The sequence below is a fragment of the Ruditapes philippinarum genome, unplaced genomic scaffold, assembly GCF_026571515.1.
Source record: "Ruditapes philippinarum isolate M1 unplaced genomic scaffold, ASM2657151v2 ctg4867_1_1_1_1, whole genome shotgun sequence".
NCBI classification, from domain to species: domain Eukaryota; kingdom Metazoa; phylum Mollusca; class Bivalvia; order Venerida; family Veneridae; genus Ruditapes; species Ruditapes philippinarum.
Genome location: NW_026860739.1, coordinates 5,828 through 32,723, shown reverse-complemented (window position 1 = coordinate 32,723; position 26,896 = coordinate 5,828). Strand labels below are relative to the sequence as shown.

The window sequence follows — 26,896 nt, the reverse complement described above, 5'->3', positions numbered from 1 at the left end:
CTTTAACATTTTTTTTTTCATACATAAAACAATCGGCAGACTTCCTTTTTTTATCGTTTCTTATTGGCAGAATCGAATTCATATTATTTCTTATTCACTATGGCTAATGAAAACACATGTGATGTTATAGATTTTTAACAAAAACTTGCACGGGGAATTTTAAGGAATGCAAATAAGACAAGTTTCAAAGAAAATCTGTAAACATGTTTGCAAATACGCCCTTCTTCTGATCCGAGTGTATCAAATGTAGACATGCCGTATCGATTAACGATTAGAATGAGGAGGCAAACGCCTTCAAAATACCACTAGCCAAATGATAATGATATGAGCAATTATATAACGGTGCTATCTGATTATATCATACCAAACATTCAAGTTTTAGCAGCATGCATCTGTTAATGTTTATGTAGAATAATTTGAAAGTGTCGTTTTTAAGAATGTGTTGTTTATAATGGACAGAAATACGAAACCAATGTGGTTATTACAATTATGATAAGCAAAGAAGTTTAGGTAAATGATATATAGCTTTGCATTATTTTGATAATAATAAAGTCCATTTTGGTTGACTAAATTATCTAAATATAACTATTATGACATGACTGAACCAAAATGTGAATTACCACCTACAAACTGTATTACCTGATTTGTAGGGTACCAACATTTACAAAAATATTGACAAGCAATCGTTTAAGACTCTTAAATTATTCACTATTGTATCAATTAATAGTTTATATACCTACAAGTCATTGTATTTTCATACCATAAACAAAGGTTTTGTACAAAATTAACACAAAAATAAGTAAATAAAAACCAAAATATAATCCAAATAAAGCGACGCATACATGTCATTTTCTTTCAATGAAGCACCTTTTTTTTAAAAAAAATATGATATGTGATATTAAAATATGTTTTCATATTAACATGTAGACTACAAAATAACGTATGTTATTTAAAAAGAGCATTTAACATTTTAATAGTGTAATCTATTTAAAATAGTTGTTTGCTTCTAAAATCCAATCATACTGTTCTGTATTTTGAATAACTCGTCACCAAAATATATCCGAATGCTACATTTAGTACATATGAGTACAAAGTTTCAAATCGAACATGTTGAACATATATTTTTATCATGGCCATGATTATGATAAGTCGCCCTCCGGCTTTTTTTTGTCTCACAGCGATTTATTGTATTTCGGATATCATAACATCCATTAAATAGTTGTAGTAAGACGAATTATCACTTTTAGCTATCAAAAATCCATACTTTAATGTTTTGCATGCTAGTTTGATACGGTCGTGCATTCATGTATATTTACTAAGACGGTTTTGTATTGTAGGAAGTTACACTGTGCAAGAAATTACATACATATGAACCTGTTTCTGTCGTTTATACTTCGAGCAGCAGTGAGCGTTATTAAAGAGAACGCATGGGAACATCATCTTGGTTTTCCATCAGATGTCGAGACATTGCCGAACGGAACTGTTGTTTACACAGATGGTCCAGTAAGTTGTTTCTGAAAAATGCCTGCCATATTGTTTGTGATGGATTTATGCAAAAAGACATGTAACGTTAATTTCAAATGGCTGGTGATAGGATAAATTTTAAAACAGAATTTACGTATAATTAAGATTTGTCTTTCTCTGAGTACAATGGAGAATCATGTCTTTTTTATTATCCCAAGTAAACAAAATTCGTTCCAACTCAATATTTTGAAACCACATCTGCTACAGTTTCATAGGCAGAAAAAGAATAACATGATGTTCTTTTACTTTTCATGCCTACGGAAAACATGATTGGAATAAGCTTATGAAAGCAATCAAGGTTGCTAATCCCATTTTGTGAATTATTTAAGTTGAGTTTGCTTTGCTTTCTTATGCCATTTTCTTTTTTATTACGTAGCAACAATTAAGACACTATAGGAAATGCCTTTAAAAGTACGAGATAATAAACACCATTTGAAGGTATGCCTTATCAAAAAACACATCGTAAAAAAATGACAAAAACTAGTTATTCGTTATTTCGGTGACAAACAGGAAAGAAAACCCACTGAAAACCATAATTATGTCGCTAATGTGTTGTACTTTCCAGGTCAACGTTTCTCTGATAATACAGAAGAATAAACAATAAGCATACACAACAATCAGTCGCTCGAGTATCTAATTATGAAACATAAAAAGGAAGCATTTTGAATGACTTGTTGAACCGATGCTTTGAATAAACTTTTTTGTAGCGATTAATGTTTTTTTGCATTTTTTTATTATTTTGAATTATATAGATACGAGGACATTTGCAACTTTCTTTTAGGGTCAGATAGTTAAACTTAATTATCACAATAATTAAGTTGTAACAGACACGTCTTTTTATTGTTGTTTTTTATGCATACATTGTTTTGAAAGTTTCATGAACAGAAATATTTCAATACCAATGAAATATGTTGGTCAATCTTCAACAAAGAGAAAACAAGACAAGAAACATGTTTTTGTATCACACAGTTTTAACTCTCAGTTTGCAGATCGATATTTGAAATTATTGTTGGTCATTAATCAATTTCTAAACAAGATGAGAATCAATTTAACAGAGAGGACATCAACTATTTTTGTACAATTATGATTTGAAAATAAATATGCAATAATAATCTACATATATCACGTTTTGGGCATGTTTAAGAAATATATTACCAAATTTAATGCATATAGATTTATACGAATCACAAAATGTACCTTTCATATTAGAGATTTATTTCTTAAATGTATATTATATTTATCAATGGGTGAAAGTAGAACATAAAACAATAGAGTCGTGCTCCATAAATATAAAGCAGCATCATCTGCTATTATACAGAAAAACTGTAACATTTTCCAGATTGTTGTAATAATCAATTACATAGCTGATATCTTCTGATATTGCACATTTGTTCAGTCTATTTTGGCAAATGTTTTCTTTCTCAATATGTCATAATTCGTTGTGTTAAACAGATAAAGTAATGGTTTTAGATATGTCTATCGAAAATGCACAGCTAGCAAATATAAAGTATGGAAAAAGTATTTATAGTATAATGTGTTGGTAAGTTTACTTTAGTTCCAACATTTGTTCTTGAGATAAGAAAGTTTAAAAGGTAAAGCCGGATATAATACCAGAATGTCCTGGGAATCATTACAATAACTATATTGATACCTTTGGTAAATAATATCAGATATTATACGGCACATACATATGTAATATTATCTAAAAAGATGTAATACTTTCATAACTTTGTTTATTATAAAACACAACTTGCATAAGTTATAAATTGCATGATATGTCTTACAAAAAGACTTAAACTAACCTTGCTTTTGTTTTGTCTAAGTGCTATATCGACTGGCATAAATATGTTATTACATTTAATTCTGGTTTCAGTTAATTTCAATTAATGTTTAAGGTAATTGGTTTTATAAATTCAGAACAAAAGGTGATGATTTATTAATTCAGAACAGAAAAAAACAGCATCAAAAACAACACCAATGGCTTAGTTATATGTTTTAATTAATTAACTAACTAACTAATTAATCAATTAATTTATTATAGATTTTCTTTATTCCAAGAGAAAAAACTTGTACGACACTTTATCTTACGTATAAATTAACTGTACGAAAATATCACCTTATTGTAATGGACCTTGTACACTAATGGTTTCATCAATACGAACATCGTAAACTAATTGTAATTTAACGTATTGTATTTTTACTTATTGTACTCAAAACAATTTAGATAGATGGTATTTTTCTATTTTTCAGCACTGGGAATGTCGGTTATTTTTCACACTGTATAAATATGTTCTGGTGGCAAGCTACATGTGGATTTTTATGGAAGCAGTATACATTCATATGGTCATTTTTGTTTCCGTATTCACAGAGAAAACACGGGTGATTTGGTACATCATTATAGGCTGGGGTGAGTATGATGTTTCCGTCTACTTGATGTTAATATATCTTTTAATTTCAGTTACATTTTACAATTAATTTTGTTGATTGCAACACATTTTATTTATATGATAGACTCGATTGAACACTTCATTAATAAGTCAAACGCTTCGTAATAACTTCTGCTAATGTCAACTCGACATTTCTTAGAAATATTAAATGTTATATGATAATGGCCATTGTTGTTAGATATATGAAACACTATTTAGATTGTTTTCCTTATTCTAAACACTTGTGTTATCTGATAACTTGTTTTTAATTAAAATTGTTTTTACAGTTTTCTCTTCCAATAAAAGATAAATTTAAACATAACAATGCCTATGTCTTAGTATTAAAACGTGACTTATATCTCGTCATTAAAAGGTATTGACTTTATTAAAGATATATTATGTTCATCTAGGATTTTGTTCATCTTTAGACTTCATCATTGTTGGTCTTAGCTAAATAAATGTTTTGGTAAAATACAATTATAATATTCCAGAAATTTACTTAAAATGTTGGAAATTCTACCATTAGTTAAAACTTGTTTTGAAAGATGCATCTCTTTTAATGTTATTTTGGTTCTTTCTTAAAAATACTGACACTTGTTAATTTAATCACACGATGTATTTATACTTTCATCAAATATAGTGTGTAGAGTTAAAAGGGACTCCACTGAGGTTTAAAAGCCTAAAACATAACATTTAAATTTCTTACATAACAGAACAAAACTTTTATTTGAATCTAACTTGAACATTTACAGTTCATCGTTACATACAACAAATTTTTACCAGCACATACAGTTTGTAGTAATAATGTAAATATCATATTATATTCATGCAAACAACTTTACATATTTCATCAGATCATTACAAAGAATTTAATTTATTTGTTCTTAATTTAAAAGCATTTCTGCAAAACAGAGCGAATTTGTTTAAGACCTCTACATTTGTATAATTCAACAATTGTGTGAGTTTGAGCATACTCGTGTGTCTATGATAATACCTCTAGGAATATACTGATTTCTAATTAAAGCATACATTGGAGATATTAAAATAAAATGGTATTCGTCTTCAATATCATTACAATGGCACAGTGTACATTTTCTATCGTTTCTATCTATATTTCTATGTCTACCATTTTCAATATGTAGGTCATGTGAAGATAAACGTATTTTAGCTAAAACATTTCTTAAACTACGACATTTCATTCTATTTATATATTCGGACATTTCAAAATCTGGCTTTAATTCTTTAAATAAAAATAAAGATGACTTTGTACTAATATCTTGTCTCCAATTATTTATATACATGTCAATAATTCTAGTACAAAACATAGGAACAATCATATTAATATTTACCGAAGAAGGATACATCCATACTTCATGAAAACCAGTGTTTTGTAGTAAATCTCGGACTTTAGACGCCCAGTTCACAAAGTTACAATGTTCAGCTTCATATCTTAAAGCGTTCATTGTGCTTGATAAAATACAGTTATAACACTTTTCAAAATACAACTTCAGGAAATATTTAACAATTCTAACTTGTCTAACTACATATAATGGATATCTTCCCAATTCACCATATAATGCAGAATTAGCAGTAGACATTTTAACATTGAGTATCCATTTCATGAATTGTCTATGTATTCGTTCAATATTTTCCGCTTTTTCAAACCCCCATACTTCACAAGAATAATTTAATATAGATGCAACATATGAATCAAATAAATTTAACGTAATGTTTACAGGAACTTCAATGCTTTTTGTAATACTAGATAATGAGCCCATAGCTTTAAGACCTTTATCAGCAAATATTTTTGTTGCTGTCTTAAAAGATCCACCACTAGATAACACAATACCTAAGTAATTAAAACTTAAAACAAATATCAATTCTTCTCCGTCGAAATAAATATGTTCATATACATTTCGTACATTGGCCATTCTATCTTTTTAGATACAAGAACCTTCGTTTTATTAACATTTACTTTCAATTGCCATTTATTACATTAGTCTTTTTAATTATGTAATGAAGTTTGAAGCCCATGCGCCGTCTCTGAGAAAATGACTGCATCGTCGGCAAAAAGTAGTAGGTATATAGAAAGTTGATTTAATGTCAAACAAGAACTATCATCTTTTTGTAAAAACAACTCAATATCATTTAAGAATAATGAGAAAAGTTTCGGAGAAATTATCTCCCCTTACAATAATTCAACATCACATTTGAAAAAATCAGACAATAAATCCATATGACTACACATAATTTAACATCTTCATACAGAGACATTATTACACAAAATAAGCGTCCATTTACACCATGTTTTATCAATTTTACCCATAAGGCATGTCTGTAAATAGAATCAAAGCATTTCATAAGATCAACAAAACAGCAATATAATTTTTATTTTTGTTTTAATTGTCGTTCTATAAAAGCATAAAGGAGAAATGAAGCGTCTACTGTGCTATAATTACATTTAAAACCAAATTGTGCATCAGTGAGTATATCATTAGTATCAGCCCACTTTTTAAAACGCTCATTAATAACAACAGTAAATAATTTTGCAAAAAAGCTGATTAGTGTTATACCTCTATAATTAGAAGGTTCACTAGAATCGCCTTCTTTAAAAACAGATATAACAACTCCCTGTGACTATGATTTGGGAAAACAAGCCGTATCTAAAATATTTCAATATTTCTAAAGGTTTGTCTAAAATATCTATACCTTCTTTAAAGTACTCGTACATAATGTGGTCAAAAGAGCTAGCTTTATTTGTTCCTAGTTTTTTTGATAGCTTTTCTTATTTCATCAGTTGTAAAAGGTACATCAAGCTCCTCAAAAGTAGAGTTAAAATTTGCATTTTCATCAAAAATATTTAAAAAAGATCTTCAATTTCGGCATCTTCCGAAACAGAAAATTCAGATGCTAAATTCTTAAAATGAATATAAATGTCATCCAAATCTATGTTTCAGACACAGTTGATTTACTTTGACCAAACATCCTCTAAAATTCTTTTGGCTTTTTGTTTCTCAATTCATTCATTTTTGCAGCTTGTTTTCTGTCAAAGTTCCGTTTTACTTTTCTACAATGATATTTATAATCCTTCTTTTTCAAATAGAATCATTTTCTTTTTTCTACAGATTTGTTAGCATTAAATTCTAATACAGCATTTCTCTATATAGTATACTTTTATTTACAGCTTTCATTGAACCATTTATTCGTTTTATTATCGCTGAACCATGCGTTAACAGTTGCCTTACAACAAATTTCAAAATACGCATTATCTCTTTCAGATAAATATGTTGTAAAAATATAAACCATTTCATCTGGATCCTGGTTATTTCACGTCGCTATCCAACCGTCCGTTTACAATGCGTATATCGGTAGATTTACAAAGATCAAGTAATTGTTCCCCAAACCGATTTGTACCATAACAGTCGTCGTCCGCAGAATAAATGAATCCATAGCTAAATAATCATGATCATATAACAATATATCATAATTTATACTGTCAGATTTTGAACCAATACTCGAGTTTGAATCTCCGCAAACATATACCATTCCTTTATTTTCGTAACAATTTATATCATTCTGTAAGTTCTAAATAAATCAGTATCATATAGATTATGAACAGGTGAACTTTCTGGGGCAATATAGTATGGAACATAGATAGTTATCTTCTGGTACCTGGAAAAAATATTTATCCAGTTTCAACCACATAATACAATCAATGTCACTTCTGACTAGTTTAACACCTTTTATGATCGAGTGGGGTTGTATAGAGTCTAATTGTGCAAGTTTTAATTCAATACGGTCAAGACGTTGGATAAGCAAAGAAAATTGATCACTGCTCACACTTGTTTCCGAGGCGGTCGGTGTTTATGGCTGTGGAATGTACTGTGTCCTAGTTTGTGACCCCAAATTAACAGGTGAATACTGAAAGATAGGTGCCCTGTTTGTTGGTTTTGATTACCAAAGTTTTGACTTAACTGTTGTAATCCACTATACCTATTATATCCATATATATTTAACTGATATTGTCCGTTTTGTTGAAGTATCTGTTGGCTTTGTGCGATTGGGGGAACATTATGCGCCATAGCCAACCTTTTGTCTCTGTTATTGTTCTGAGGTGAACTTTTACTTTTCTTTCCCTTTCTTCCCATTTAGCTCTAAAAGTCAAACCTCATATCACTCATATACTTTAAGCATATATAAAACCTCTTAATCCGCATATTTTCACTCAGTTTATGTTAATTTATCACTTATATATCCCCAATTTTTCCAATTTTTCTTTGTTACAAAATTTTGAACGTCCATTACTATTGCGCATGTGTACATACATAAATGAGCAGCTGCACTTTAAACAGAAATATATGCAAATGTAGTTAAGGAATATTTTTTGAAATACGGTAAATAGTAAATTGTATTTTATGCTGTTCTTAACCCAAGTTGAGTGAAAAGCGTTTAAACGCTTTTCATTTTGGGTCATTTTTTACAATTTGAATAATTGTTTTGGAAAAACGAAATGTGCGAATGATCTGAAATTTTGCACAAAGATAAAAGGTCTAAACTTTCATCAAATGGTACATGTCAAATGGAGTCCCTTTAAATCATGTGTTTAATCCAACGATGTTTGTACAGATCATGATTTTCAAATATCAAATTTAAACATACTAATTTAGGCCGCGTCACGACAAAACCGTACTGTTCGGTTGCAAACACTGTTACAAGAAGAGAAACTAATAGCGAACATCATGGATGCTGATCAGACTGCACGGATGCGCAGGCTGGTCTGGATCCACGCTGGTCGCAAACCCACTATGTTGGTTTTGTCGTGATGCGGCTCATAAATCTTTAGGTTTTATAAAGTACAGTTTGCTTTCATTGTCTGATTCTCTGATTTCAATATTGAACACGATATTTCATACTGTTATCAACCACGGTTAGAAAGATTTTAGTGTTTTAAAACGAACTTAATGGAGTCAAGTCGATGGAAAATATCCAAGAGTGGTTTCAAAGTTCATCGTTAAAAAACAATATACTTGTATTATGTATGGCATTATTAAATTTATCTTAAAATATTTAAAGAAGTAATTCCTGTTCATGCAAAACTATAAAAACTACATATATCACTCACAATGTAATTAGCATTCTGTTTGCATGAAAATGAACTCTTGACCCATGATATAAATTTTACGTCCAATCAGTCAAATTGGTGATAAAGGAAGAAAATACTTTGTAGCGTTCTCCATTGTCCTTTGTTTAAACCAAAGTCAATAAATGATGAACAAACAGTTTACTTTCAGCACCATATGAATTTTATAATGACATTGTTTAAGTATTAGCTGTTTTTTCATCTATGCTTTAAATATCTAAGTTATTATTCTATTGCAGTAAATACTTCAGTCATCTTTTAATCAACTATTCCATATGATTAGGTCATATTACACTTTAATACATTACTTTTATGTAGAACAAATATATTCAGAATTGTCCAATATATGAAATATTTATATTTGTCAATGTTTTCAGCCTTACCTTTACCATTTGTGATATCATGGGCCATTTCCCGAGCAGTACTGGACAATACATAGTAAGATTAATTTTTATATTTTTATTCTTATATCTTTCACACGACATACTACAATCAGAGATTTTGTTTCAAGATTAAAAGTAACATGTTGTATAAAGTTTTGATCGAAGTTAAACATTTTGCAGCTTTAAATCTTATTAGATAATGTATTGATAATATAACACATTCAGTGTGTAATTGTATTTGTACGTTTAATAATATATGTTAGGCAGTTTTTATTATCTGAATTATTTTATATGCTTTTTCAAAAAGGATTAATATTTTATAATGAAATAGACAAATTCAACTTTTTTATATAAATTTCTTTTTTTACGTAAGGTTTCGTTGTGATACTCATGTAAATACACGTAGGTTAGAACTCACTAATCGAGATTGAGATTTATCAACCTAACAGCGTGTAACTATGCTGTATTTTGAAAGAACTTTACAATGATGATTCAGTATGCATTACTTCACGTTCAATTATCGTTTGTAAAGTAAGCTCAACAATACCTTAGCATTACATATTATACATGCATTTCAGATATAAACAATTTTAGGTACTGTTAGAATTAGAACTTATTCTATAACATGTCTTTGATGCAGTAATATAATTTCACTATTATCCAAATGGTATGCAATAGTTTGTATCACGTGACTATATTTTAGTTGCTGGCATTTGTCGGAAAGTTACACTGGTATAATCTGGTTGATACAGGCACCTGTCATGATTACTGTTATTGTAAGTATATCAATTATTTATGTTGTAAAAAAAATATAACAAACTAGCAGCTGTGGGTAAGATGTTCTTTATGTGATTCTTATAAAAAATTGTTTTAAACATTATATTTGATAAATGTTTATTCACGGGGTAACATTATAATCATTTTAACAAAGTTTTTTTTAACTTTTGATCAGTGTACAAAACAAAACTTTTAACGAGGGAAAGAACTCGTTTCAAACAGTATTTCTTAAAGCTGGAACGTTGAATAAGAAGTAATGTATGTAAACGTATGTTTGTTTATTGGGTGATCAGCTTTATGTCTTTTAATGCCAGATGTCAAACATCATTATGAACGTTTAAAAATGACTAGTGTACTTTTTATTAATATGTTCATGTATTTGTATTTACACATTTAATTATGTAATACCATTGTCAACACTTTTAATGCAACATCATTATCTTACTCTTATCAATAAATCATTTCTTTGATTTTTTTTCACTGATTCTTGTCACTGGAAAAAACTTATATCATACATACAATACAATTAAGGATACTTTCATGACAGACCACAATAGTTTGGGTAAAATTAGGAAGCAAAAATGAATATATACAGGTTTCATGTTAATAACTTCTATACGCAGTCGCTGTTAAATCATGAATTTATTTTTATTTTGAAAAAATCTTAATTAGTTAAAAAGAGGTTTGAAAAGTTTTGATCGTACACAAACGGTTCCTTTCTGTACATAACTGGACTTAAAATGTTTGTAAAATACCCACCTGTACAGCGTCCTCTTTTTCTCTTTTCAGCTTAACTTTGTTTTCTTCATAAACATCGTGCGAGTTCTTCTAACAAAACTAAATACTTTTCCAAATTCAGATACAAACAGATACAGGTAAATATTCCGCAAGTCACAAATTTGATTCATATTTGTGTAACATATAAGCCGCGTATAACCAACATAATGGGTTTGCGACCATCATGGATCCAGACCAGCCTGCGCATCTGCGCAACCTGATCAGATTCCATGCCGTTCGCTTACAAACCGTATAACAAATAGAGAAATTGATAGCGAACAGCATGGATCCTGATCATATTGGACGAAATCGAAAATGCTACACAATTTATTATCGCGTCACGACAATTGTGATCCATTATTTTAAGAAGCATTAAAATTGTGCTTATTAAAATTATCTTATAATAACTTTATAGTAAATAATTATTTTAAAACGGGTAGTAACAACTTTTGTCTTGCCACGTATATAATCATACTGTGATAATATTTCTACGATACAATAAAAAAAAAGTTATGTTAACATTTTTAGTTTTTTCAAATTTCAGGACTTTAGCCAAAAGCATTGTTGTTCTAATACCGTTATTTGGTGTTTATTATATCTTGGTGGTTATACCTACAAAACAAGTTGACACAACTACATCATTTATAATGCTTATAATTGAGATGTTCTTCAATTCATACCAGGTGATTATACATTCCTTTCTGATGTTAAAATGATTTAATGTGTATATTAAATTGAATATTATTTTATTTAAACACAGTAGAGGAAGGAAATTTTCTCTCTTGTAAATATGTTTATTTTCTCTCTTGTAAATATTTGTTTATCAATGCGAGACATTTATTAAGGTTTACAATCATACAATTTCATTATGTTGAAAATAGCTTAATTTTATCGGCTGTACATGTATACCGCCTCATTGGCTTTTCTAAATAAAATTAATAAGAAAAAGTTTTAAAACAAATTCGTTAAAAAAGCTACTTTATGGGAAGAATTTCTGGATATAAAGCAGTTTAAGAAAGTTTTTTTCAAGCGCTTGTTTTAGAATATTATATTTGATATAAAAAAATCTTTATATTTTTGTTCCAGGGACTGTTCATCGCTATATTATTATGTTTTACCAACGCCGAGGTATAGTATACATGTTTGTGTTGTCGTTATAAAACAACTATTTGTGATACTTTGTAGTTTCAGCGATAACATGTATGTTAAAGCAAAAAATGTAATAATAATAATAATAATAATAAATAAATAATATTATAATAATAAAACATATCACTTTTTTATTCCGTTCATTATTCAATAACAATCAGTTACAACAATACTTTTATTTTACAATTATTGTAAGTTATTCAACTAGCATTACTATGACAAAACAGTTTCATATCTATTTTTGACATGGATTTAACCCAGTACAAAGAATTGTACATTTTCAAATTCAGGTGAGAACAGAAATAAGAAAGTCCTGGCACCGATTCTCTTTACGTCGAATGAGTACTGTTTCAAGAGCGAGTCAAATGTATCCGACAAATACGTCAAGGTCAATGAGTACAACTAGGTTATCTGACGTCAGCAGAGTGAATTCAGCGTTCAGACGCCGACAAAGCTCAGACGCTGAAAATGAGCAGACGGTTCCATTTACTAACACTCTCATCACAATAAACGACGACGAGAATGAACATGATAAAACGAAAATAGAAAATATAGAAATATGTAATGCTACAAAAGCACCAGCTGAAAATGGATCAGCGCAGTTCAATCCTGATAAACTTAAACTGAAAATAAATGTTGTTAATATTGAGTGCAAGTCGCGTGATGGTATCAGCACATACACAACTTCCCTGGACATCGAAGCATTAAAAAATGGACGCACAGTAAGCGCTGAAAACATTTTAAACAATAATATTGCAGAAACAACATACACTGTCCCAAATGATGACGGGATGCTCTATATGGATGAAAAGGACTAATTTGTAATGATTCTTGGTTTACTTTGTCTGTTAATAAGAATAATATAAAATTGGTGTTGCTCTTGATTTACCAAATCGAATTCGACAGTCAAGATAATACAACATCCATAAAGTGCTACTTCTTGTGATATACTCTATTTAATGATTGCTTATTTGGAACACTGAATAGTGTGTATTATTGAGAAAGAAACGAGAAACCAAAAATAATTTTACGGGTATGTTACATGTATTTGAATGAGAATGGTTAGAGTATAGAAATATAAAATTGTATCTATGCAACAGAAATATAGGGAAACAAGAATGTTCCGATGAACATAGAGATAAGGTATTACGGAGATGACTTGTCTGTAACTACCAATATATATATATATATAGATTACAAGCAATTTCTTACTGTTGTTTGGACATATATTGTCCGTAATGTGACCATCAAACAATCATTTTGTGTCTGTCTTTTTTGTAACATGACATTTTACATATTCTGAAATATTGAAGGTCAGTGTCAAATATAAAACGGAATACCAATTACACAAGGAGTGATAGAGTCATTATTGGAGAATAATATGCTGAAACTGAAACTGAAACGACTATCTTTTTGATATCAATTTAATCAGAAGAGGTTAAAATGGTCTGGAACTTGTGAGACGGGACCTACTGGGGTTTCCAAAGGTTACATAAGTACTCTTTAGTTACAATAATATATGTCATACAATTGATATATTTTCCATTCGCTTTCGGAATTTGGTATACTTATAATTGTATGTCTATGTGTGTTTAACCTTAAATTGTCATTGTTACGATATTGTGCCTGCCGATTATCTTGACAAAATGTTTTTGAACTAGGTATTACATAGATTTGATGAATGTAATATGTCAACAGTAATTTAATATAATTGTATAGTATTTTGATTGTACAAGCGTCGACCCTCCCCCTACAATGTTGTTTCATATGTATTCTTAATTTTCAAAAAAAAACCCAGAAAATCATTAGTTGTTTGTAGATCGGTAGATACAGACAAAAAAATGATAATAAATATTTTTACTATTACATTGAATTTTTGTTTTAATAATGCTTCATTCTTAACTTGGTTAAACTGTTTAATAGGTCTGAAACTTAAAGTGGCATATATACTATAAAATTAAAAAGAGGCACTTTATAATTTAAAGGCACTTAAATCATATAGATTTATAGATTTTATTTCCAAATACATGTGGGTATTATACTCATGAGTACACAGCATACAATACAAACATACATACATACAGAAACATAATATCAAGGTCATTAAACATATATAACATATATTTAACGTTTACTGTATATTTGAGACATAGGTTTGGTTTAATATGAACAGAATAAACAAATTTTGCATAATGATATCAATTAAGTAACATTACATTAACATTCTACTAAAATTTACGAATATTAAACATTTGTTCTTAATTCAAACATTTTAATGATAAACATTGATAATTTTCTTAAAATATTTTCATTTTGAGATGTTAACAATTCAATAAATTTTGGTTTATTTGGGATTTTCCAAAAATATTTATCTATGAGTTGTTTTCCCGAAACATTGTACTTTGGACATTCTAATATTACATGAAATTCATCTTCTAGTTTTAAGCAAATATTACATTTTCTTTCATTTTAAGGAATTGCTTCAGGTTTATGCCATCTACCAGTTCCTACTTTTAATCTATGTGAAGAAGTCCTGAAACGTGATAAAGATTTCCTATTTTTTTTTCAATATTAACCATTGACAGATATGATTTAAAACCAAAATCACAAAATAATACATAACTTCTTGCTCTTGATGAATCTCTTAAAGTTGCAAACCAATTTTCTATAAATGTATCTGTTAATCTTTGTTTTACTACTGCTAAAAATAATTTATAAATTTATATCTATATCATATCAGCCAAGAGAATAATACGTTTCCTAACACAGAGGTCTGTAAAAATGAGTGTACCTGTTATATCCTTTAATAATGCGAACATCATTAAAAGGAGGACGTTTTGATAATAGTGGTACATGTTACGCTAATTCAAATTCCACAACAGTTACTGTATCCATGTTTTTATCTCACTTGTCTTTTCGTATACACTATCAGAGTACGTCATTTAAATGCTGACCCATGTAAAGAATTATTGTTTTCTTAGTAGTTGGTCTTAAGCCAATTTTGGTGAAATATATGTTGTTTACACGGTCACGGTAAAATGCCTTTAATAAATGTTATTTGCCAGTGTAAGGAGCTAATGTCAACAGAAGTTTACCGTTGACCGGATACAGTGTATTGAATAGTTTCAATAAGGGCAACTTATATTTCTACAATGCGATCCAAGTATTTGGTTACACAATTAAAAAAATAGTATTTCGTTTAGACATGAAATCGTTGTCACCAATTATTGTCTGTTTCGCACGTTCACCGATTAAATGAAATTGTTAGCTAACTACACACATTTATACAAACATTCCTAGGTTGTTTCAATTATATCAATCAATTCCACTTCTATCTTTGTACCAAAAGCAGAACACACAAAAACGCCACGAAATTAGTAATTGGCGTTTTCTTTCTTCAACCACCGTGGAAGATAACGGACCGTCGGAAGTTCTACTCAAGGGCCTGCTCGTGCCTGAAATAATACACAGAGGGGCACCATACGCCTTCCTTCAATAGTAAATCCGGAAATCACTATACGATATCTACTGTGTTGGTGCGACTTAAAAACCAAACAGAAAACAAAACAAAAAATACCTCCATTAACCACGGAACCTCCCGTTCATTTGTATAGAGACGAACGCCGAGTGTAATTTTCTGGGTATAATGGACTTCCAGTGATTTTTAAACAAAATAATAAAATGATAAAAACATAAACAAATCATATTGATAAAATGCCATATGTTAGAGAGAAACTTGATAATATATAATAAATTCGTCTTCCTAATCCATTTTTGCGTTGAATATTGTTGAATGTATGTTGTTTATCCAAATTTTAGTAAAACCTGTTTAAAATCATAATTCTTTACTCATCTCATTTAAGATATCACTCGAGTAATCAAGATAAAGTAATCTGAAATGCACGCATTTTGTTTCAAGAATGTATATGACTTATTGTCATGTGATTCTTTTTTATTTTTGATACATTTATACCCACTGGCAAGACTATTAAGAATATCAAGAAATAACTTTCAAATCATATTTTTATACTTTAATTCTTTATTTTTCTACATACCTGAAGATAATTACTTAAATCGTAAGATGAAAGAAAACCTCTTTTTAAAAATCTTTTTAATCGTTTAAAATGTATTGCTTTTCAAATTTATTATGTTTTTAATGTTTCGTTTTAATAAGATAAAACCACAGCAATTAAGATCATAAGCATAATGTTGAAAGGAAACCTATCCTGGAAACACAATCCATTTTCATCCTTTGATATTTGTACGTACTTTGATAAAGAATATCTTAATACCATTACCTTTAAGTGAAATCACTAATTAAAAGTCTATCACAATAAAAGTTGCCGTTTTCTTTTTTTGTTTGTATACGTATATACAAAGTCGTATTATGGGTTTTTTTCTTTTAAAGATAAGTCTTCAGCACACTATTGACATTTGTGGTTTTTTTGCGTGTTCACACGTACAGGACATAAAAAGCCCTCATTATTATATTTCAATACCTTTTATTCTAATATTTGATTATGAACATATAACCCATACATTCACCGGAAGTCAAGCTGTAAATAAACCGCCTACGGCCTAAATATAATACGGTTGAACCTTTTTCAAGATACAAAGTAAAGTTAACATAGAATATAGAGTAAGGCATACAAAATAATGTTAATTGGAAAAGCAAAATCATATCACGGTTCAACCAGTCACTGTAATTGTAGTGTTCGATGTCAAATAATAATAAATTACTTTGGCAGTGTTTACACTTACCGAAAATCATCAAAGAGAGACAAACCTTACATAACGTTTTTCTAGTTATATGTCTTGTTATTGACGTCACCGTTTTGTAATGATTGGTAAAAAGTGAAAAATTCCATCCTATATTCTTACTGACAATAATGATATTCAATTTCAATTTGTTGGCTATTTGAAAAGTTATATGTCCGTTTTGATACTTCGATACTTTAATTTTTGCACTTTACAGATTTAACAACAGTTAGTCTGTCTACTGCTAGCGATAAAATTCGAGACCTGCGGCTGCCATAATAAATGGCAGACCGATTTGCAATCATTTAGGAAGCTTCGTACATATAAACTGTTTAAAGATACCTTTGATTAGGAAGATTATGTTCCACTTAATTTAAGAAAACATGAACGGTCACTTTTATGTCAGTTCAGATTTTACCTATACGTATTGTCGTTGGAGAAGCAGTGGAAGACAGAATTTGTCGTTTTTGTGAAAGAAATAAAGTAGAGGATGAGACTCACTTTTTGTTATCATGTGATATTTATAGACACATAAGAAACGATATATTTGTTAATGTTGATTGTGTGTCAGGACATGAATATAACCATTTCTGAAAAAGTATGTGTGTTAATGACTGATCACATAAGAAAGACAGCCAAATATATAACGAAAGCTTACTTGTTTAGACGTTGTATACTTTACTCTTAAATTATGAAAATAATTTAGTTTTGCATTTCACTAAGAATTATGTCTCACTTAACTATTTATTGTTATACTAGTACGTGTTTACTTTCATATTTATAATTTAGTGTTGTTTTGCCATATATATTTTCCTCATGTTATTTGTCATATCATGTAAAGTTATTTTATTATTGAAGTTATGATAAAAGGTGACTAATAGGTCCATTGGGCCGGGTGCAACTCTTTGTTAAATTGTATTGTATTGTATAAATGTTCATTGCATATGTTACTATAATAAACAATTATCTACTACGTATATACTACTTCTTGTGTATGTGTCGGCTTGAGAGAAACAATAATGTTAACGTTGACCCTGCTTCATTAGACTGTATGAATATGCCATTCAATGTTATTTTGAAGACTGTATTTTCAGTGGATCTGTGATAAGTTATATTAATGAACGTGAATATAGGTAATTTGTTACCGAGAAGGTAGAAATGCTTAACTTAAAAAGTTATGGTATGCATAAAAATGTGGTTATGAGCCTACTAAGACTATCGCTATATCCTCCGCTGTCCACTTTTTGATAATGAAAGAAAGCGATTTATTAAACCATACTTCTACAGGCATCCAAACGTCATTGAATTCGCAGAATTATTTTCCTCAGATTCAGAAACAATCCTGACACCATTAGCCATAATGGCCGGAACAATCATAACATACTTTAATCTCCTTCGATAATTCAACATTGTTACTGCTTTTCTAAACAAACATTAAAGAGAGATACTAGTGTCACAGCTTTTTGAAACTTAATTTCAACAGAAAATACTTCCACCGCATTATGTAAACATACTGCTAACAATGCTTACAATTAAATTACTCAAGCGAAAGAGTTCTGTTACTTAATATAGACTGGGTATATGTCACACATATATAGGTCACGGGCTACACGCGCATTCACCGTTGACCTAACACTAGCTTGTAAATAGATGTAAACGTTGCCTTTTGAAACGCTTGATTAATTATAGTAATTTACCATGAATAAATAACCTAATCGACATAACAAGACAAATGGAAATAAAAATAAAAATCGTTCGGTATACATTTATTTCGTATCAATTAACGTTTTTTCGCCTATGAGCCTTTTACTTTTTATGTTTTGTTATCATTTTATCAATATGTCTTATTTGAACATATTTCCTCACACTTTCTCGGAAATAAAATTTAGCTTGAAATTGTATGCAGAAAGGATCCTCAGTCTTCTAAAATCCGATCTTTGTTAGCCTACAGTATATACTAATTTACTAACCATATTTAATGTTTTCTTAAGTTTTGGAATGTATCATGTTGTCACTCTTTGTGAACTGTTGAAAAAGAAAAGATAGTTTGACTTTTTTTTGCAAACAAATAATAACTACGTTATCAATATGGCCATTTACATCTTCAAATGTTAATTCCAAATAAACATTTTCTTTTTAATTACAAAATGGATTCACGTACATTACATCTCGGAATTAAGTACATGTAAAGTCATTTTATGAAATGAAGTTTAGTTAGCTTAACTTCGTTGACAATGACAAACTTTTTACATTTTAAATCATTAAACAGAGTGATAAATTGACCAAACCAATTACTTTTAAAATCATGTCAAATGATAATTGATAAATAAAAGAAAAGAAAGTAAAATAAAACTTTGTTCAAGACTTTTTTATTCAAATACATAAACAAATACACAACTACAAACATGACTAAAGAAAATGTGCATGAAAACACAACTTTGATTTATATAACTTTAAGGAACTGAAAATTTGACAACATAGGAACAATATATACTTTAAAGAAAATCTTAATGCAAAATTTAAACAAACTTTACGGTACTGGAATCAAGTTATGTTTACTTGTCTGAACTTAATCTTGGATGTTAGAATGACCCCTTTTCAGAAATAAAGTACATTTGAATAATCTCCAATATCATCCTTGTAAAAATGTTTTTCCATTAAGTTTTGGTAAGAAACAAAAAGTTGCATTCAGCTAACAATCGATATAAGCAACATAATTTTTCTACTAAAAATTCATAAAATATGTATAAAAGTGTTACCCAATCTCATCCATTTTAACACGTGTTTGACCATTTTTCTACTTAGAGAGCCTTATAACAAAAATCCCTAAAATTTACCAAATTTACTGTTGCATTTATTGCCTAGAAGAAGTGATATTACTTTGACTTTTAGCTGAAAGCAAATTCTGTGAAAAAGTTCTCAATAAATTCCAAATGCGTCTATTCAGGATAAAAGCAATCATGATAAAAACGCCCTGGCAAGCATTCAAAAGAATAAAAAGGTATGAAAAAACAAGAACGTTTGTAAATGTGTACAAGTAACCAAATATCAAAGTAGCCCCTGTTATTGTTGAAAGTTTTAAGAAAACGTTCAAATCATTTCTTTCATTTTGAAGATGCCTTTGGATGGAAGATTTTGCTTTTATGGTAATGATTACGTACACAAACATACCAATATTTGTAGGAAGAACGAAAGTAAAGTTTATCATTATTTGTGATGAAATATAACAATTATTTTCGCCATATCCGTTTATGTCCAAAGAAAAAATGGAAAAGGTTATATTGAACGCAACGAAAACAGAATAGATGACAAGAGCAAACATAAGATAGACGACAAATCGTTTCCTCCCAGACTCGTTTGCTATAACCCTCACGTTTGTTAACACTAGAGTTACTTGAAACATGCAAATATTCATCCAAAATATAGATAGCAACCAGAAAAAATGAAGTGCAATACCTAATGCAAAACATGCCTTAGAGTCAGTTTTAAGACTTCCGAAGCCACTTATCATGTACAATACCTGGGCAATCAGCATAAAGAACGCCAATGACATGTTGATTTTACCTGGAATTTTGGATCGCAACCGTGAAAACGTAGAATATATAATAAAAGTAATTGTAAGTGATACAATAGAAAGAGTTGAACAAATAAGAGATAAAATAGTCGATATAAAGTCGTGGTCAGATTGGGGGCTAAAGCTGCGCTGTTTGGATAATTGTTGCGATAAATAGTCCTCAAAAGATTCTAAACAAATCATTATGCTATTCGATCCTGAAAAATGAAAAGCATCGCTTTTTAGACGATAGTCTCCGGGTTTTAAAGTAATATCATTGATATTGTCGATCCAGTGAAACTCGGGAAAAGATAATTGTACCTTTGGGCATGACATAAGCCAGAGTACATTCAGACTGGGATAAACATCATCTGAAAAAAACTGAAGATGATATGGATCTATTTTAAATATAAATGCCGAAAGGTTTCGAAAGCCAGGAAATACTTCATTTCTTTCCATACTCTTATTGTTTAACAAACCATTATCGTTGTCAAAAACAATAAATGTAAAAGGAATCATCTGAAGTGAAAATGTTTGATTTATAAATGTATTATAAAGAAGGTGTTTTAGGATGTGTAAATCTTCAACATTATACCGTATTTTGAAATAAAAGAATAATAAGTGGGAATTACTTGATTGTTCTATGAAAGAATTGACATCAGCTTTAACGAATTCTTGATTTGTTTGAAACATCATTTCATGCGAAACCCAATTCACATCATGTGGAGAGAATCCTTGAACATAGTGAAGCACATCTTGAGAGACAGTTATCGCCTGCTGTAATGTTATTCTGATCATAGGTATTACACGTAAAAGTACCAAGTACATCACATTGTCGACGGCATCAAATACGTCAACGCAATATCCGTGTGAAAAATCCATAGTGATTGGACATATCAGCTCTCTGCATTTCTTCTACAGTATACCGAAAAACAGATTTAATCAAAAACATATCATTTCTCATAAAATACATACGCAGTAATTAGTTATGTAGAAGATAATTTACTTTGGAAAAAATCGGAATTTAATTTGGCTCAAAGTAATGGTATGTCGTATATTAAAAGTCAATATGGCGTCACTTGTGTTTAACATTCACTTAACATAATCACACACTTTAATACAATTGATAACATATAGGTTGGTGTTTATCTAAATTTTTGTCAATTATATTTGATACCAATTCAGGGAAATAATGTATCTATTAAGACTATATTTTATAATCTCTAATTTGCTGATAAGACATTAAGAGAGACTTTGATTGTGATAAAATATGTATTTATTGTATGATGATCAAGAAAATATTCAAGTTTATGGACTTGGCTAATGTGATATTCACAGAAGTTGACATAGGCCCGATTCGTAGACTTGTACAAGTATATTCATCAAATTCATCATAGCCTCCCGTTTTCATTAAAAGATCAAAATAAAAATAAAAATAAAAAGAAAACAATTGAACAGCTAACATGTCAAAATTGAAATTATTGCAAGCTAGGTGTGTTCATAGCGTAAAAGATTTGTTCCAACTAGTTATATGGCATACGAGTTACAAACATCTAAACATTATTAACATTACTTAAATATTTTTGGTTATGTTTTTTTCTTATAAAATATTCACATTTTGCATTTTTTTTTCATGATATGACGCATGATTATCATTTTTGTTGCACAATTGATATAATAATTTGGATATTTGAAATAAAAAAAAAAATGTGATCCATATTTCAGACCGCTTCCAAAACTACATTCAATAAATTTTTTAATGAAAGTAAAATTGAATATTAAAATATCAAACGCAATTATAAAAGGAAAGAAATTGAGTGCGTGCATATTGCAATACGTACCGTCATTGTATCATAAATTTCACTTTCTAAACAGAGCTCACCAGGATTGCTGATTGTGTTTTCCGTTTCTACACTTTTTTGCTTCAACAAACCAGAAAATGCAAAAGCCTTTTTGTCGCCGGGCCATGAGTTTGGTCTGCAGTAAATCTCATGCTTGATTCCATTACATGTCATGCAATGGACGTTTTGATATTTACCGAAAACCTTTCCAGTACTATTCACAATTAATAATCTGTATAAACCACACGCTTCGACATCGCTGCTGTTACTCTCAGATTTGCATTTGGACTCTGCAATAGAACAGCTATTTAAATTATGTTCAGGTTTGTCTACAAACTTTAGCTCACAAAAGCCGCTGTTAAGAGCTAAAATGACTCCACTGACACCGTTTGTTTCTGACTTTGAACTTGATCTACATGATATTTTATGTCTTAAAAACTCCATGTGTTCCTCAGTTCTATTATGACACAAAGCGCAATATTTATTTCGATAAAATTTACCTGAACTTATAACTGGTGTTACATCGGCCAAAGAATTTATATGGTTCGAATATGTCCTTGTGCAGTTTTGCACAAGACTTTTGTCGGAACCAACAGGACACGTTCCTAACCCAAATGCCCCCTTTAATTGATCCACACTAGTTTTTCTTTGAGACAGAAGCAGAGGAATGCATATCTTGCGAGAACCAGTTTCAGTTAGACTCTTCAAGTAATCCATTTTGCTTATGGAATTATTCCTCTCTTTGCTGTTCATAAACAAAATATCCGGACAGCACGTTGTTTTGGCTAAACATTGAGGGAAGTTACATTCACAGTTTTCGCAACAACTTACAAACTGAGATGGCAAAGTTAAACCAAATGAAAAAGTACAGAGTGGTGTGAACGGACACATTTGTAGTTGTTTTAAAATGATTTGTTGCTGGAAGCTATTGGTAAATCCGGCTAGAAAATTCTGTGTCTCAGGCCGTAATATAAACTGATCCACATCTTCATGTGAAAGTCGTGGTACACCTTCTCCAATAGAAACGTTATCCACTTTGTTAAGATAAAGCATACAAAATAAGATACACACTTTCATTTTTAACATTTTCCTATTCTCCTTCCCAAAACATTTGAATAAACGTGTAGTAAAAGCGGGATGCAATCAAACAATCATTTCATTTTACTAATAAATTTCTTGTTAAGTATTACTGCCTTTAATATCTCCACCTATTTATATACTGCGTGCATATTGCAATATGTACCGTCATTGTATCATAAATTTCATTTTCTAAACAGAGCACCTATTTATATATTATTTCATCAGTCAAAGGTTTTACTAAAAGCTTTCTTGATCTTCAGAATGAATTGTAATATTTTAATAAATTCCCACTTAAAATAATTGAAAAACATTTATTTGCAGTGGACTTAATCAAATTGAATTCTGTCTCTAATCACTTACATACGGAAGCGCCCTGGTGCCAATTCACAATTTTATATAAACTATTATTTAATTATTATTTGAAATATTATATAAAATAAAAATGTAGGAGATAAAAAACCTAAATAAGAATTTTAAACTCCTACGTAGGAATTTTAAACCCCTACGTAGAAGATATAATCAAGAGGGCAATGATGGCCCTGAGTCGCTCACCAGAAACAACTGTTTTTCAGTGTTATTTTTCAAATGAACTTGCTGAAAGACCAGTCCAGCTCAACTTTTACTTGCCCTTCTAGTAATTTAAATATTTTGCCCTAATATTTGGAAGGCTTTGTTAAAAATATCTATGTTGCAAGTGTGTTCCAATGAGACTATGTAGAATAAAATAATGCAAAATTACCACTACAGCAGGGTTAATTTTGATGGAACATTTCTTCTTTATAACTTTTGTGAATGAATACACAAAATGTCACATGCAAAATATGCAAGGTGTTTACAGTATTGGACAACAAACTTTTTGAGGGCAAATTCGTGCACAATCCCTAAAATTATGGAGCTTTGGTAGCGTCTATCGGAACGGAATTCGTAAAAATTACCGCTGCCACCAAAATAGATCTGTCGCGATTGATTATAAAGGGATTGACAATACAAACAATCGACTAACTTTCCACGTCTGGATCGTAGCCAAGCTAGGAAATGCCTACTTCTTCTAGTTATAAACATAGGTGGTCGGCGCGTAGATTGGTCACTACCACCCCCACACCCACTCTACAACCCTCCTACCTCTCAAAACCATGTAAAATGCAGTATTTTTCATTTGAAACATGTTTTAATATTTGATTTGAAACATGTTTTAATATTTGGTATATGCTTTTAATTCAATTACATTCATTTCTCACAAAAAATTGATACATATATATTTAGTTAAGGTATGCAACTCGCCGCTCATTTTTCAGCACTCATCTTAATATGAACTCCATAATTCCAACATTTTGTCACCAATTTTCAATATCTTGGTACCAAATGGTAGGGAATTGATTTTTCTTAAAGGAAATAAAGCTGTCATTGATAGTCCTCCTCCTACAATGTTGTTTCATATGTATTCTTAAAAACAGAAAATCATTAGTTGTTTGTATAGACGTCGTTCGATCGGTAGATACAGACATATAAAAAATGATAATAAATATTTTTACTATTACATTGAATATTTGCTTTTAATAATGCTTCATTCTTAACTTGCTCAAACTGTTTAAAGCTACATTAAATAAATATGTAAAAATAGTTTGCCGTCAGCCTAAAAACCAAGCATTCTACAGTTCCATTAACCTTTTTAACAGTATTGTTGTAAATCTCGTCAAATATTGTTAAAAAAAAAGGATTTTAAATGGAAAACCCCACGGTAACACAAAAGTTTCGTATACGAATTTTAACATGCGAATGAAGAGTAATCAGCTCGTGTTTGCACTACGTCACAGTGTTATAGTTGCTATCCAAAACACAGCAAATATGATATTTTCTTGTGCAAACACACTTTAACCGTTTTAGTATACGGTGCACTAGGCCTGGGGTTTAGAAAAAATAATCATCTCATAAAAAAAGATTAAATTTGTATCAAAACATCCGTTACAATGCGGAAATATACCGTAAAATTAGGACTGCTACTTATAGTCATGTTCGTTGATGTAATATTGATGTACGGATGACCTGAAGGCGGAGTTTCTCATGCAAACAGATATTGTATTTCCGATTTTGCCACAATGAGGTTGTCTATTTGTTATGCTTATAAAACTCATTTTGGTTGTCTGGACACCAAAATAAGATTTGGAGTCGATATGAAACCCGATTCATTCAAGTAATGTCGCTATTTCTGTATTTATGAAATTTATTAAATGAAGCTTTAATAGGTATGAAACTTAAAGTGGCATATATACTATAAAATTAAAAAGAGGCACTATATAATTTAAAGGCACTTAAATCATATCAGACAAGAGAATAATACGTTTCCTAACACAGACGTTGTAAAAATGAATGTACCTGAAACGTTATTTTTTTCAATAATGCGAACATCATTAAAAGAAGGACGTTTATATAAAAGTGTTACATGTTACACTTATTCAAATTCCACCACTGTATCCATGTTTTTATCTCACTTGTCTTTTCGTATACACTATCAGAGTACGTCATTTAAATGCTGACCTATGTAAGGAATTATTGTATTCTGAGTAGTTGGTCTTAAGCCAATTTTGGTGAAATATATGTTGTTTACACGGTCACGGTAAAATGCCTTTAATAAATGTTTTTGCCAGTGTAAGGAGCTAATGTAAACAGAAGTTTACCGTTGACCAAATAAACAGTGTCTTGAATAGTTTCAAATAAGGGCAACTTATATTTCTACATATGCGATCCAGTATTTGGTTACACAATTGAAAAAAATAGTATTTCTTTTAGACATGAAATTCGTCGTCACCCAATTATTGTCTGTTTCGCACGTTCACCGATTAAATGAAATTGTTAGCTAACTACACACATTAATACAAACATTCCTAGGTTGTTTCAATTATATCAATTCAATTCCACTTCTATCCGCAGAAAACATACACAAAAACACGAAATTCATTATTGGCATTTTCTTTCTTCAACCACCGTGGAAGATAACGGACCGTCGACAGTTCTACTCGCTCGTGCCTGAAAAAATACACAGAGGGGCACTATACGCCTTTCCCTGAAATCCCTAGACGATATCTACTGTGTTGGTGCGACTAAAAAACCCAACAGAAAACAAAACAAATCAAAGCACAGAAGGCGCTGAATTTGTTTGGGTCTCAGAATGTCAGAAAGGTGAAGGTTGTGAGATTATAAAACCAATTTGTTTTTGTATAGTGCTACCATTGCTTTCCAGCGTTTTAATTGTAGTAAATTGGCTATAAGACTTATTGGCAACATGATATTCAATCCAATTTTTTATTTGACTTAAACGAATTTGAAGGAAAAAATGAGTTTGGCCTTAACTGGGATTTGAACTCCAGAAACTTTCCACTTCCTAAGCGACGGCGCGCAAACCCCTCGGCCACGGTGAATTTATATGTTTACGGCCTGATGAAAACCATATTATTCTAAATAAGGGTTTGTAACGATGCTTACTGTTGTTT

The 26,896-nt window shown here is 30.2% G+C and overlaps 1 protein-coding gene across 1 annotated transcript in view; it reads left to right on the top strand.

Annotated features, from left to right (window-relative positions):
- Nucleotides 1–14,000, top strand: part of LOC132713214 (secretin receptor-like) — a 35,836-nt gene extending 21,836 nt beyond the window's left edge. Inside the window, exons 6-13 of the mRNA XM_060695703.1 lie at nucleotides 1,338–1,503; nucleotides 3,775–3,931; nucleotides 9,468–9,528; nucleotides 10,177–10,249; nucleotides 11,040–11,125; nucleotides 11,572–11,710; nucleotides 12,114–12,155; nucleotides 12,467–14,000. Coding sequence (XP_060551686.1) covers nucleotides 1,338–1,503; nucleotides 3,775–3,931; nucleotides 9,468–9,528; nucleotides 10,177–10,249; nucleotides 11,040–11,125; nucleotides 11,572–11,710; nucleotides 12,114–12,155; nucleotides 12,467–12,994 — 1,252 coding nt within the window. The 3' untranslated portion in view covers nucleotides 12,995–14,000. The remainder of the gene's footprint in view (nucleotides 1–1,337; nucleotides 1,504–3,774; nucleotides 3,932–9,467; nucleotides 9,529–10,176; nucleotides 10,250–11,039; nucleotides 11,126–11,571; nucleotides 11,711–12,113; nucleotides 12,156–12,466) is intronic.
- Nucleotides 14,001–26,896: the final 12,896 nt, after the last annotated feature.